The 15,747-nt window shown below is 43.6% G+C and overlaps 1 protein-coding gene across 4 annotated transcripts in view; it reads right to left on the reverse strand.

Moving 5' to 3' along the window:
* The window catches only part of SPIDR (scaffold protein involved in DNA repair), a 202,580-nt gene extending 187,398 nt beyond the window's left edge, over positions 1-15,182 (reverse strand). For 2 of the 4 annotated variants that reach the window (XM_030469893.1, XM_030469885.1), the window contains exons 1-5: positions 15,068-15,179; positions 6,577-6,732; positions 5,099-5,177; positions 3,420-3,605; positions 533-699 (exon numbers count right to left, since the gene is read on the reverse strand). In XM_030469893.1, coding sequence (XP_030325753.1) covers positions 533-699; positions 3,420-3,605; positions 5,099-5,177; positions 6,577-6,732; positions 15,068-15,082 — 603 coding nt within the window. In that variant the 5' untranslated portion in view covers positions 15,083-15,179. Of the gene's footprint in view, positions 1-532; positions 700-3,419; positions 3,606-5,098; positions 5,178-6,576; positions 6,733-15,067 lie in introns of all 4 variants that reach the window. The other 2 variants (XR_003989104.1, XM_030469877.1) reach the window with 2 other exon arrangements.
* Positions 15,183-15,747: the final 565 nt, after the last annotated feature.

The raw sequence follows: 15,747 nt of genomic DNA on the forward strand, positions 1-15,747 counted from the left end.
GAGCCCTCTCGCTGGGCTCCTCCGAGAAGGGCCCGGGCTCTCCTCGACCTCCCCCAGGCCAGGCAAACCAGTCCCTCCACCCTGCCCGCGAGTGCCAGCCCCAGCCGACTGGGCAGCCCGGCTGTGAGCCTCTGCCTCGCATGCCGGGGAGGACGGCAGGCTAAATGAGGTTAAATGTCACTGTGCCTAGCATACTGCCAAGTCTGGGGTCTTTTAATACAAGTCATTTCACTGTTAGATACTAAACACTGACAAAAACCTCTGCTATTTCTTCTATGGTTGACACAGCATGACTTCTTTATAAATAAAAATGTATTTTCTCCATATAGGTAACATATGTAATAATAATATATAATGCTACCACAAAAAACACTACCAAATCTTAGGTGGTAAGATTCTTGTGTAGAGAATTCCTTCTGGGAAGATAAGGTAAGCAAAATCCCCCCTTTCCTCCAAATTAAATGCAATCAAATATTAATATACTCCATAATTATAGTAGAAGCTTTTGTTTTTTCTTGAAACAGTGTCTTACCTTACAAAGCTCATCATTCCCATCATTCTCCTCTTTGACAGGCAAAGAATTAAGATCTGTGCAAGAGTCCGAGTCTGATATCTCCAGTGAGCTGTTGTCTTTTTCTGATCTATCACAGCTATTGGTGGAATCACTATCATTCTCCCAGTCAATGAACTCCAATTCATCTGAAATAAAATATTTGTAAAAAGAGTTTTTCTTAATCGCCATTTATTATTGAGAAGCATGAGGTCAGAGTAACACTACAGTTATCCCAAGCTTGAGAAAACAAATGCAATTTATTTACATATGTTCAACTGATCTTTAACTATTTTGTAATCCTGTCTCTCATAAAAGCTGAATTGTAGCAGCAGACAATCCTCTGTGAAAAAGATATAAAAATTACATACAAATAAGATTTCAAAGCACTGCCTGCAAAGAGGCGGTATATTTAACTGCTTAGGTAGGTAGGAGATTTTTAGTTATTAGTTTTCCTAGGGTTTAGTTAGGGTTTTGGGGGGTTTTTTGCCCAGTTGTGTTTGATTTTCCAAGTGCGCTTGTTCAGAAATTAACTGTTCTAAGCAAACACCTCAGACAGTGCCCTGGAACAGCTGAAAATTTAGTGTAAGTTAACATCCACTATTAGTGGTAACCCCTTCACAGAAATGAAAAAGCTAGTTGAAATGGTCACTTCCTAAAACACCATGGCTAAACACACAGGTCTGCAAATCAAACCTCTAAGCACATCAGGCAGAGGGTTTTTAGGATAATTCAATAGAAAGAGGCACAAGAAAAGACCCAGTATTTTCAAAAAACCTCATACCTCTGAGTTGCTCCTGAAGGCAGTGGAAGCCTGAGCTGCTGTAGCAGCCTCTTCACCCTTCAGGTCCAAGTGCCAAAAGGTACTGAGGGAAAGATTGTCATTGTATTTTGTATAAATGAGCATGTTTGGAGGAAAAAGGATGAAAGCTTTTTTGGTTTTGTTTTTTTGCTTTTGTAAACGTCACATTTCTAACACTGAAAGAGTTGTGTGTAGGGGAGAGGCAGCAGAGAAAGGAGGCACCTGGAGAATGCTCCAGGCGTCTGTACAGACCCATGGCACTGTGGCAGTACCTTCTGGACTTGGCAGTGCTACTATAGTCTAAGTCGCTAGTTTCTTCATGGAACTTCCAAACCCTGAAGTCACCCAGACAAACAAGCACACAGCTCTGGTGTTGCCTCCTTTTTTACACACCTGAATGCATTTCTGTAACCACAAGAAAGCTTCATCAAAAATTTTAGACACAGACACGGGTGACCAGGCAGAGCAGAGAGGTCTCTGTGGAAGCCGTGTGGCAAGCTGCGTGCAACTTGGGACAGCGGTATGAACTCCTTAATAAAATACAAGGCAATCAAGCTTTATCTTGTCATGCTCAAGTACTAACACGGTCTCTGCATGTGAACTTCACATGAAGCGGCATGTCACTTCTAAAAAGGCTTTCTCAGCTATTGTATTTCTATTGTTACCACACTTATAAACTGTACCTACATATGCACACACATGGATATGTGTACAATACTGTACCCATGTACATAGTGTGTATGACAGTTACTTGGAACAGCATGGAAATTACAGTTCTTTTACTTCCCACTGTTTTCAGTAACTGCTTTCAATATATTTTGGATTTTAGAAGAAAAACAGGAAATTATTTGATTTCCTCAGTACCTTCAAGCAGATACATAATGCATCAGGGTTTCTCTGTCTACACAGAGAAACCAAATTTTGCTATCTTACAACAGTAAAAATACATCTGTGTATTGTGTCTTTAAAAAAAGAAAACAAGAGAACAAAGATTAAAACCTGCAGGATATACTTGCAGGAGACAAGTGCAACAGAATGATATTAATAGCAGGTTAGAAAGATTCCTTGTGAGCATTAGATTGCAGTCTAGAAAATTGCAGTCCCTGCATTTCAAAAAGAAGGAAAGAAAATTACTAGGAATTACAAAATATGACCATCAGATAAGTCAACAACAGTGCTACATCAATGACAGAAATATGGACGAGAGAAGGAAGATTTAGAATTTTTGTTTTAAACGTAGGGAGCATGTTTAACTGAAGTCACACACCAAACAAGAAGTAAATCAGTCAATCCGTTTGCTCAACTCACAGTGGTGTTCGAACACTTTGCCAGACCTCCAGGATGTGAAGTCTAATTGTAATACTCCAGATCTAGCTTAAGCATTACAAAGCTAACCTGATATATTTTCCACATCGAAAATACTTCCTTGCAGTTCTAATGCAAATTATACATTACCCTAATTAATGCTTAAACAACAGCACACAAGTAAAGATTTTTTTTTCTGTCTCCAGCTGCACTTTTTAAGCAATTTCTGTCCCTGCTGTCATCCCCTGCTCCATGAATTATAATGTAAGTCCTAAGAACAAAACTCACAGTTGTTTGCACAATACAGCTAACAGGGGAAACATGGAATACACTGTGTACCAAAAGGAAAAGCCACAGAACATGATGCTACCTGCAGCTGCAAAGTCTGCCACATCTGGTCAGTAGATGCAGACAGCAGTATCACCAGGAGAACTGCATGGGCAGAGAAAGCTGTTCACAACCCCAGTATCTGTACCACAGCACAGAGAAGGAAATAGTACAAACAAACAATAACATATTGAAATGAACTGACATGCTTTACTCGATGTTGTATAATCTGCCCCACTATGCTCCTTTACTCCAAGGTTCAAAATTTTTGTACGTAATTTATACTAAGAGCTTATTCTATACTCAAATAAAATTGATGGGAAAAAACCTCCAACTGATTTAACCAAAATAGGATTAGATCATGTTATTTTGTCAGAATGACCTCGGAGTATTTTCATTTCAGCATGTGACAGATCTGCTTGCATCTGAACCTACCTTCACTGCTTCTGTCCTCGAACAATAAATCATGACTGCTAGGCAAATCCTCTATTTTGGAAGCGTGAATTTTTTTGGTGTGCAACCCTGGAACCAATGTTTTATTTCCATCATCTGAAAAATCACTGCCACTAGAGGTCCACGTTATGCCCTCAGCTTCCTTGGAGCTTTCAGCAGCAACAGATCCTATTAAAAAGAATTGCAAAGCGTTAAATTGTTACAGAGATGTCATTTTGTTAAATTTCAAATTCTTTAAATTTAAACTATACTGGTTTTGAACTTAGTAGTAGTATCATACCTGTCACCAGGCATCAGAGAGCAATACTGGAGCATTAACTCACACACACTTCTTATACATACATGCATTATTTTTAATTTGGTTCTCCACAATGAATGCTCACGCTTCATTTTATACAATGAGGCTATCACTCTGACCTTCACCACAGTGAAGACATACAGTGTCTGACACAGTCTTCTACAAACAGTCCTAATGCTCCCACATGTGTCCTTTTAAAATGGTAAGTGGCTTAAATAAAGACTGTCCTTAGCATTCAGAGTTTGGGATTTCTCTGACTTTATACAAGGAATAACAAATGACTGAAAGTACTCCATCAGCAGAGATTACTCTCTGGCTTTGTCCTGAGAGAAAAAAAGAATTTAATCTTCTCAGGAGTAACAAAGAATAGTTGCATTTTGAAGTGAGACATTTGAATTCAAAATATCTTTATCATTTTAAATAACAAAAACAAGGAGACAAGGATTGATGCTTAGCACGGAGCATACGGAATTAGCAACCACAGGAAGGCAGAACTTTCCACATTCTACCACTACTAAAGCTTTTTAGGTAAACGGAAAATTAGACAATTATTGGAGATTTGGAATTAGGCAGGAGGGCCCAGAAGAGAGAAACACAACCACATCTCCTCCTGCAACACACAAAGGTTCTTTTCAGAAATCTAGAGAAGTACAGTTTTGAGCCCCAAAAGGCGCTCAGTAGGTCACCTACTTAACTCCAACAGAAGCAGCAGAGCTGCTGGAGCAAGGAGAAATACAAAGACACTGCTCCCTCTTTCTTTCCTTTCCTCTGGAGTCAAAAAGGGAAAAACTGGTGGGAATTGATAAGTCCTCCTCCTCTTTATTATGCCTACAGGTTGGTTTGGGTTTTGGTTTTTTTTTTTTTTAAATCACAATATTAGCAGAGTCGGGTGCATATACAAGACACTGAAAGCAGGAGGTCGGCAAAATTCTGATTTTCTGTTTGTTGCTCATACTTACAAGATACTTGTTTTTCTCTCATGCCTACTTGTCTATCTCTAGCAGAAGAAAGAGTAATTTCACCCACTGTCTAGACAGCTAAGGGTTGTTTTTCATTCCCTCCTCTTAAAAATGTGAAGAATTTAACTATCCTATCCCTGCTAGAACACATGCTATATACAGCATTAACGATGCTTCTTTCACCTGCTCAAGAGCAATAGCTGAAGTGCCTGCGGCTTTGCAGGATATATTTCTGGCACTCTAGGTGAACAGAGAAGCCCAATCGCAATAGCATCACGGCTGTGTCTCTTACCTAAATTAGCTTCCGATTACAATAACAGACGAAGAAAGCAAACAGTATTTTGAGCCAACTTCTAACTTGATAAAGGGCTAAACAACACTAACATGAAACAGTTATAACATACCTGCTGCACACTCAGCAGATGTTAACAGTGGTCCAAGATGCTTCTTAATCCTGGATTTCTTATCAGTAGGTCTCAGGGACTATATTAAAAAGAGACAAAGATTTAATCACCAAGACATTAAAGACAATATTAACATGTAGTAATATACTCAAAACTGTTGTTCACCCACCACAACTTAGCAGCACAATTTCAAGTTAGTTTTTCTATCTTCTACTAGACTGCAATACAACGAATGAAGTAATAATGCATGAGAACAGTATCATAAAACCTGAATTTTCATTGTTTTGGAAAACATAAACTTATCATGACTATGACAGGAATCACATCTGACCTTGCAAAGAACAAGAGCCAGTATTTTCAGCATTAAAATGTCAAAAGTGGGCAGGAAGATAAAGCATGTGCCCTGATCAAAGGTTACAGAAAGAAGCACTCACTGGCCTTGTCTCTGATTTTATTAAATCTCACAAGCAATGCAACACTGACTGCTCAGTACCAGAAAAAGAAACGGAAAAGCATCTTGATTAAAGATGATTTTCAGCACAAACCACTTCCTACTCAGAGCTGGCTGAACGAACATCTCTGCTCATGACCAACGAGATCGACACACACAAAAAATTAAGCATAATTTGATATATGATGCGAAAGAGCATCTGCACCAATATCAACATCTGCAGGGTCATCAAAAAGCAGGATATTTATACATTACTGCAAACATACTCTTTAGATTGACTGAGGGAACTGGTGGTGTTTAGTCTGGAAAAGAGAAGGCTTGGGGGGAGCTTATCGCTCTCTATAACCGCCTGAAAGGAGGATGTAGTGAGGAGGTGGCTGGTCTCTTCTCCCAAGTAACAAGCGATGGGACAAGAGGAAACAGCCTCAAGCTGCATCAGGGGAGGTTTAGATTGGATATAAGGGAAAATGTCTTCCCTGAAAGGGTGGTCAGGGATTGGAATAGGCTTCCCAGGGAAGTGGTGGAATCACCATCCGTGGAAGTGTTCAAAAACGAAACAGTGTAGATGAGGCCCTTAGTGACATGTTTAGTGGTGGAGTTGGCAGTCCTGGGGTAATAGTTGGACTTGATGATCTTTAAGATCTTTTCTAACCTTGTTGATTCTATCTAGCAAAAAATCTTCAGATGCAAACTAGAGCCTTTGGTTCTGTATTTTTTAGGAAATGCAGCACTCCATCCCAAATACCAAATAACTTTGTATCCTTCAGTGTATTATTGAAATTTTCCAAGTGATAAGTGCTATCTAGAACATAAAAGGTTAACCTATGCTCAGAAAACTACACCGAGTTAAGACAATGCCCTTATGTAACCTTGCTTTCCATTTTTGTCTACTTTGACATTTGTAAAAATACGCTGTTCATTGGGAAATAAAACAAAAAAGGGCAACATCTTGTAATGCAGTCAAGCATGGAAATTGCTTTACTGTCAGTTTGCATCTCTTTCTTACACCACTAAGCCAGCATTTTACCTCCAGCACTGAAGTGCTCTGAAAACCATCCCCACACCTAAGCCATGCATTGGAAGCTGAAGTAGCAGCCACTGATGTCCTGACATTCGATTTTTTCAGCTGTAGGGGTGTCTCATCTGGGAAGGATGTGCATTCCGCATTCCAAAATCGCTTCCGCTACGAGGGAAAAACAAACCCATTAAAACACTGTGTACACGCAATTCTTTTCAAGTTAAATTTACTTCTCTCGACTGCCCCTTAGTATTTTCTGAATACTTACAAACATAAATTCCAATTTTTAATGAGCTGGGTGAAAAAAGTCCTGAACAGTTGCAACCATTTTTTATGCAACACTAACTACTACCACCACTACCAGTGTCATGGGTAACTTTAATTTTTGATAAGTACACTAATTTCTGTTGCCTAAGTTACATTTGTAGTACCTGTCAGCTGCCCAGTGAAGCTGAAAATATTATCCTAAACAGGAACAGCTCTGCAAAAATACACTTTAACTAAATAATTCCTTCAAACTTGCATTTAAACGGATTTAATTCTGTTATGCAGGAGGTCAAATTAGATATCCCTATACAGCTCTCCACTAAAAAACAGCCAAGAAAAAAAAACCCAAAACCAAAATCCAGACTCTTCCAGCTTTAAGAATAACATTTGTTTTCATAACCATTACCCAAAAAATAGTAGATTAAGTGTTGCCTGCTCCTTACATGGGATGCTAGGAGTCATGTGGATTATTAGGTAAGTCACGGAACAGGATGCTGATTGACATCAATGCTTATCTACATCATAGCCTCATGCAATGCAACTCATGCAATAGAGTTTAATGCTGAGAACATCTGAGGATGAGAGAATTGCCTGTTATCACTTCCAAAGTGATCTTTTAGGTTCTACACCAGTTTACACACATAAATTGATCTTGAGCATGATAAACAGCTCACTACACTACTGAAACTTATCTTACATAATGTTGACTATATTATCTGCCTGAATGTGTCTTTCTTCTTCTGATGTACTTTCTCTCAACCAACTACACTTCTTACCTATATTTAAGAATTACTCCAGAGTTATGTTAACCAGCACATACATTTTCAGCCAGGCTGGTCAATCAGGACTAACACACACTTCAAACCAAGAAACGTGTGCAAAGAAAAAAAAAAGTCTTTGGCAACTTTTGTCCATTTTGTAACTGACAATGCGTATTTGTTTCCTCTAGATCTTTTGAGTACTCATCAGAATGAAACAAGTACTCTCCAAAGGCATTTTACTTCACCCTCCAGTCAGCCAGCCCTATTGTGTGTGAAGTCACATAAATGGGCTTTACAGTTTCCTCTGACGGTAACCGACCTTGCTAAGATCCAGTGCTAAAATTGCTGAGGATGTTTACACCCCAAAGCAGCTACTACAAGAGGTCATTATCACCAAAGTCAAACTGTACCTATAACTACGCCCACAGACCTACAAATGAGACATAGTACAACCTTGAACCTGATGCGGTATTAAATAAGGAATTGAAAGCACTTTAAGGACATGATGTCAAGCAAGGAGGCTATAGCAGCTGAAACAAGAAAGTTTAACCTTATAATACAATCTAGTCCCTGCCTTCCTCCCAGTGAAGGTGTGGTCCAAGCCTCGATCTCCAGAGACATGAACCTCTACATGGTGCTATCCTCTTGATAAGTACTTATGCCTCTGCACAGAAGAAAGCATGAACAGGGCAAACATTAATAACTGAAACACATCGAGGCCCATTTTTCGGCTTTGCAACAACACATCACAGCGAAGCCTCACTCCAGTTGGAGACATTTGCTTTACCTTCATGTCCCCCAGAATGGATGACTTCTGTCAGAGTTAACAGTACAGCCAGCGGTGCACCACGGCTCAGAACCATGCCATGGCTCTAGTTTAGGGTTTGTTTGTTTGTAAACCTTATACATATAAGCAGGGCTTCCAGCACTGGCTGTCTGCATAGCCTCTAGAAGATTTTCCAAGATACATCTTGCAGACAAAAATTTACAGCATAAAATATAGTTCGCCTAAGCTTATTTCTTAAATGGCACACTCCAGTTTTGAAGAATCTGTGCCAACAATAGCACTGACTTGCACGTGGGTTTACAATACACTGCTTTTGATGGTCAATTAAAAGCAAAACAAGTCATGAATAAGTGAAAGAGCCACAGAAATGCATGCATAAAGAGTTACACGAAACAGGCTTAATAATCTATTTCTATTGTTACAAAGCCTAATAAACACAGAGCTAGAGAATTATTCTCCATTATGTTTCTCATCCATGTTATTCTTAAAATCGTGACACTCCCTCACCAACAGAATCCTTCCATTTCTCTCTGCTGTGCCATACCAATGGAGCAGAGAAAGAGCATGACCTAAGACTCAGGGCACAAACAGCAGAACATAGCAGAGGTACGGCCCATGGAGCACAAATGTCAAATGCGGGAAGGAAATGCCATATGAGAATCAGCAGGATAAAAGCTGCATGATAACTCCCTCTTCCCTAGTAAGAAGGGTTAGGGTGCATATAGAAAGGGTATGCTCATAGAAGTCAAGATGAGAAAACCCCAGACTAATACAAGTCAAACAAACGGCTGATTTTTACACTTAGATGGTGTAGATGGTTACGCTTATATTTAGATGAGTAAGAGTGCAATGTGAAGTGGCACTGGGAGTGACTTTTAAACAGCTGGAATACTCCTTTGGAAGCACTAGACAATCATGGCTGCGACAGGCAAAAAAGAGAGTTTTAACAGTTGATGACTGTTAATGACAGAAAAGTGTTATTTCCTCATTCGCACTTCATTAGTCTGGATAAGGACAGGGCTGCTCAGGTTTTCAGAGCAGCACTACAGTGATGTCTCAGTGCAGGTGGTCTCACTGCAAACCAGAAGCTACTGGACACCCCTCTCTCCCTCCTTCCCAAGCACTCAGCACTTGCCAGACTCTGCAGACACAACGACAAGGAACCAAATAAGCAGAAAGCTTCTTTGGGAAGAAGCTCTAGTTGTCTACAGCTGGCGCAGAGGCGGAAGAAAGGATACAAGGACCAGCGGGACCACTCCAGCAGCTGCTTGATGCCACCTCAGCTTAATTACAACCTGAAGAACCGTTGCCACTGCTGACAGCTCTGGTTAATTACCTCTTTGTCTCACCATGCATCCTGCTGCCCAGATAGAGCAAAATCTGAGAGTTTCCACTACCATCACACAGAAATTTAGAGCCACTATAGTCACTGAAAAAAACCAAAACCAGTTCCTGAAGTCCCAGAACAAAAAAGTAAAGAAATACACCCCCATACATGAGGTGGTCTTCAGCTACCACAAGTTTCTGGCACAGACCGTTTGGAGGCAAGAGAAAGAGAAGGGCTTACAATTGTCGATATTGACAGCAGTGACTTACAGCTCCCTGCCTTTAATGCAGATACCTTTCCACCATTCTCCACACCCTACTCCACCTTAAAAAGAAAATTGGAAAAAACAAACCCTAAAGACAACTCCCCTCACCCCAAGCTCCTTGCCAGTTTAAATCTCTCCATATAAATACCTGATGTGAAGCCAGGAAATTGGACCTACAGCTTCAGTCCACAGTTACTGGAGGTATGGGGGGAGCTTGTCATAGGAGCAGTGCATGCATGCCTGTGTATGGCTGTTTGTATACTAATTTCAACATGCATAAATTAATGTTTATGTGCAGATATAAAGCACACGAATGTATTTTTCATTTTAAAAAAATTTGTAATCTGAACATTGTGTGGAATGGAAAAGAGTTACAGCTATATGTAGATACTAAGTTCCAGGATGTACAACTCAGGAAAAATTCTCAAGGACACTAACACCACCAGAGGGTTCCCTCTGCGTGAAGGCTACAGCACAATGAATAGAAGGGACAGTGACCACACCTTCCACACACAGCTTGTGTCACCACACTTCAAATTACAAATGCACTACAGTAGCAGAGAGGCCAGTGTAGCCATGAGCTTGGGAATGGTGCAAGCGAGCTGGCAGCAATCCTGTGGGACCTCTGCTGGGCTCTTCACCCTCAGGCACGGTGGGACAGTGTCCATGCCAGGGAGGAGGGCACAGTCACCTTTCCTCTGTGGAGCCACTGGGGCTGCTGCTCCCAGATACTTGTGGCACAAAGGCCTCTGCCACAGGAATACATCAGCTGGCATGCAGAAATGGAACGTCGTCTTCTCCAGCCTGCTTCAAGGCAACAGAGAAACTAATGTTTTAAGAAACCCGTTTCTCAGGAATAAATATTTATAACAAAGATAATGTGAAGGCCGCACTGTTCCCAAAGAAATGCAGTAACAACAGTGAGTTCTCTTTATCTTGAGTCACAAGGTTAATCATCATCTTTTTTCTCCGACATAACAATGGGGCACACAAAAAAAAAATCTTGTGTAATCTAGTAATGTTGTGCATAAAGGGTCTAGAGACAAGATACTGGCATTAAAAAAAAAAGAGAAATATTACCAAATCAGCCTCATAAGAGCTACAGCATGTAGACCTGGCATACCTCACAAAAATCAAGATTTATTACAAAATGAGTCAGGCAAAGAATCTCCTGAATCGCATAGAGCATCTGAAGACAAAATATGATATTTGAAACCTCTGGTCACAAAAGCGTTGCGTTTTGTCTCTGGAGCAGTTCCTTGTAAAGGAGTGAGAAAAAATTAAATGACTCCTGCTGGTGTCAGTGGAATTAGCATCAAGTCCTCCACATAAAAGGCACGGCAAGCAATCCTTCCCCCATTACTCCTTTAGTTATTTCCAGTGAGATAAAGTCAGCCTACATGGGTGTAGGTGTGAGGAAAAGCAAGACACACTGAAAAATCAATTAATCTGCATAACAATTACGCAACAGACTACTAAATGGATGGGGTTTTAAATAGATGGTCCTGCATAGAACATCTCCACTCAACCAGTCTATATTGTTCCTTATGCCAAATACTTGTTACCCAGAAGTACCCTATGATGACTGAGACCGTATGTTCAAAGACTCCTTACTACACAGCCGTTTACACTACAGACAATCCCACTTTCTTGGGCTGCTCCAAAATCCATGGAATAAGATCTCAGGAAAACATGACCTATACAGGCTTAGTTAAGCAAGAATACAAATTAGTATATGCTTACGTTACGGAAAAAAAAATTAAAAATCATGGAATTAGAATACTACTGAAGTGTACTTTATATTAATAACTGGTGCCAAGCAGTTAGAGAGAAACTTGTACTCTCAAAACAGTTAAAACAGAAGTATTTTAGAAAAGCTTTCACAAGATGTGGGCCCTCTCCAGAAGCTATCAGGAGAACTGGCTACCATGGATTTGGAGAAGGCTGAGGTTCTTAATGACTTCTTTGCCTCAGTCTTCACCAGCAAATGCTCTGACCACACCACGAAAGTCTTGGAAAGCAAATGCAGGGACTGTGAGAATGAAGACCTTAGGACCACTGTAGGAGAGGATCAGGTTCGAGACCATCTTAAGAACCTGAACGTGCACAAGTCCATGGGACCTGATGAAATCCATCCACGGGTCCTGAAGGAGCTGGTGAATGAAGTTGCTAAGCCACTGTCCATCATATTCGAAAAATGCTGGCAGTCAGGTGAAGTTCCCGATGACTGGAAGAAGGGTAATATAAGCCCCATTTTCAAGAAGGGGAAGGTGGAAGACCCAGGGAACTACAGACCAGTCAGCCTCACCTCTGTGCCTGGCAAAATCTTGGAACAGTTTCTCCTGGAAAACATGCTAAGGCACATGAAAAACAACGAGGTGGTTGGTGACAGCCAACATGGCTTCACTAAGGGGAAATCCTGCCTGACCAATTTGGTGGCCTTCTATGATGGAGCCACGGAACTGATGGACAGCGGCAGAGCAGTTGACGTCATCTACCTGGACTTGTGCAAAGCGTTCGACACTGTCCCGCATGACATCCTTGTCTCTAAATTGGAGAGACATCAATTTGATAGATGGACCACTCGGTGGATAAAGAACTGGCTCGATGGCCGCACGCAAAGAGTTGTGGTAAATGGCTCGATGTCCAGTTGGAAACCTGTAACGAGTGGTGTCCCTCAGGGATCGGTGTTGGGACCGGTCCTGTTCAACATCTTTGTCGGTGACATGGACAGCGGGATAGAGTGCGCCCTCAGCAAGTTTGCCGACGACACCAAGCTGTGTGGTTTAGCTGACACGCTGGAGGGAAGAGATGCCATCCAGAGGGACCTTGACACGCTTGTGAGGTGGGCCGATGCCAACCTTATGAAGTTTAACCAAGCCAAGTGTAAGGTCCTACACCTGGGTCGGGGCAATCCCAGGCACAGCTACAGGTTGGGTGGAGAAGAGATTCAGAGCAGCCCTGCAGAGAAGGACTTGGGGGTGTTGGTTGATGAAAAGCTTAACATGAGCTGGCAGTGTGCGCTTGCAGCCCAGAAAGCCAACTGTATCCTGGGCTGCATCAAAAGAAGCGTGACCAGCAGGTCAAAGGAGGTGATCCTGCCCCTCTACTCTGCTCTTGTGAGACCTCACTTGGAGTACTGCGTACAGTTCTGGTGTCCTCAACATAAAAAGGACATGGAGCTGTTGGAGCGAGTCCAGAGGAGGGCCACAAGGATGATAAGAGGGCTGGAGCACCTCCCGTATGAAGACAGGCTGAGAGAGTTGGGGCTGTTCAGCCTGGAGAAGAGAAGGCTGCGTGGAGACCTCATAGCAGCCTACCAGTATCTGAAGGGGGTCTACAAGGATGCTGGGGAGAGACTCTTCCTTAGGGACTGTAGTGGTAGGACAAGGGATAATGGGTTCAAACTTAAACAGGGGAAGTTTAGATTAGATATAAGGAAGAAGTTCTTTACAGTGAGGGTGGTGAAGCACTGGAATGGGTTGCCCAGGGAGGTTGTGGATGCTCCATCCCCGGCGGTGTTCAAGGCCAGGTTGGACAGAGCCTTGGACCACGTGGTTTAGGGCAAGGTGTCCCTGCCCATGGCAGGGGGGTTGGAACTAGATGATCTTAAGGTCCTTTCCAACCCTTACGATTCTATGATTCTATGATTCTATTAAATTATCCAAAACGTTTAGAATACAATAAGAGTATCATACCTTTTTCCATGTATCAGGATGGTTTGGGTTTTTAAATTGTTTAATTAATAGTCAGCAAGTGGAAAGGACTGCTGTGTTTTCACTTGACCAGTATAGTTTTCATTGATAAAGTAATGAGGAACATTATCTATGTCTGCAAAAGAAACTACTATTACAAAAAGCTGTCATCACATTGCAACAAGAGTTGGTTAAACCTTGGCAGCTGGAGTGCACAGGTTTTCACAAGTTAAGAATACCAAAATTTTTGGTAAGAAAATACGTACAGGGTCTGTATTGAAAAGTAACTTAAATGCAGTAGGTTATTTGAGGCTTGATGTTGACATTTTCTTCCATAAAAATTAAATTTAAATGTGGTTGTATTTAAAAATTGGTGTAGAATATTCACACTATTTTATCCATATACTAAATGGGAAAGGAAATGCTTTAGAATCCAGATCTGTCATTCGAACTGTTTGCATTTATATAGCAAACGACAACACTTGTAGTCTTTCAGCAGCACCTCAATATTAGCATAAGCACTGCAAATCAGAGACAGCATCCTAATTACCATCCTGCAGGCTCCATCAAACGCACCAAACTACCAAAGCAAGAAGGCTGAAAAAAGCAGCACAGGGCCCTTCTCTGCCCTCTGCTCCCACTCGTGCCCAGAGAAGCTAAGCTGCTCAAAGGAATATTAAGCTTAGCAATTTTGACAAGTTTTCCTCTTACAGGTTTACTTTCCCTGCGCTTTTCCCTGACACCTAATAAAGAGGCTGAATTATGAATTACACTTTCCCCCCGGCACAGTTCTGCTTCCACTGTGTAAGGATGAAGGCAGTGGAACAGGCTGCCCAGAGATGTGGTAAATGTTCCATCCCTGGCAATGTTCAAGGCCCGGCTGGACAGAGCCTTGGGCGACATAGTTTAGTGCGAGGTGTTCCTGCCCATGGCAGGGGGGTTGGAACTAGATGACCTTAAGGTCCTTTCCAACCCGAACCATTCTGTGATTCTACGATTTTAAAACCTCAGTGTTGCGCAACCGCCACCACTACACAGCCGGCAAAGGGCCCGTTTTCCCGCTCCGCTCCCCGTCTCGCTTCAGAACGGCCCGCAGCGAGCTCTGCCGCTCCGGTAGCCGCGGGGTGAGGCTCCGCAGGGCCCAGCAGCGGACGCCGCCGGGCCGCTCCCCGGCAGCCTGCGCTCGGTAGACCCCTGCCACCCCCTGCCTGGGCAGTGCGTCGGGACCCCCCTCCCCGGGGAGCCGGCTGGGTGTCTCTTATACGGGGCTCGGGTCTGAGGGGGCAGCGCGGCTGCTCCTCCGCCGCCCCCGGCCCACCGCCCCTCTCGCTGGCGGGAGCACAGGGCAGCGCCACTGCGTCCCGCCGGAGCCCCCTCCCCTGCCGCGCGCGCAGGTACCTTCCTACTGGGCATCACCCCCTGACACGGCAGCCACGTCCCCGGTCACGTGGCGGGGGAGCCCCAGGGGGCGGGGCGAAGGGCATCCCCCCACCCGGGCCCCCGCCTTTTGCAGCTTTGGCGCCGAGAGAGCCGCGGCTCCTGATTGGGCAGGCGAGGCGGAGCGCGGGTGACGTCACTCCCCGGGAAGACAGCAGGGGCTCCCGGAAAGGGGAAGGGTGCGATGTGCGCATGCGCTGCGCGGGGGGCGGAGGACATCCATTGGTTGGCGGGGCTGGGTGGGGCGGGCTGGCGGCCGTGAGGGCGCGGGGTAGCAGCTTCCTTCGTCCTTGGTGCCCCGCTGCTGCCGCGGAGCGGCCCCTTGCCTGCTCTCGTCGGTTCTTCCCTCCCTCCCTGCCTCCCTCCCTCGCGCTGAGGCACAGGCTGTGCCGCGGTCGGGGTGCCGCACCCTCGCCGCAGCGGCATAGGTGCTGAGTGACGGCCGCTGAACGTGAGCCGGCAGCGTGCCCAGGCAGCCAAGAAGGCCAGCGGCATCCTGGCCTGTGTGAGAAGTGGCGTGGTGATCATCCTCCTGTGCTCAGCCGCACCTCAAATACCGTGTTCAGTTCTGCGCCCCTCAGTACAAGAGAGACATTGAGGTGCTGGAGCACGGCCAGAGAAAGGCAATGAAACTGGTGAAG

The sequence above is a fragment of the Strigops habroptila genome, chromosome 1 (assembly GCF_004027225.2).
Source record: "Strigops habroptila isolate Jane chromosome 1, bStrHab1.2.pri, whole genome shotgun sequence".
Lineage (NCBI taxonomy): Eukaryota > Metazoa > Chordata > Aves > Psittaciformes > Psittacidae > Strigops > Strigops habroptila.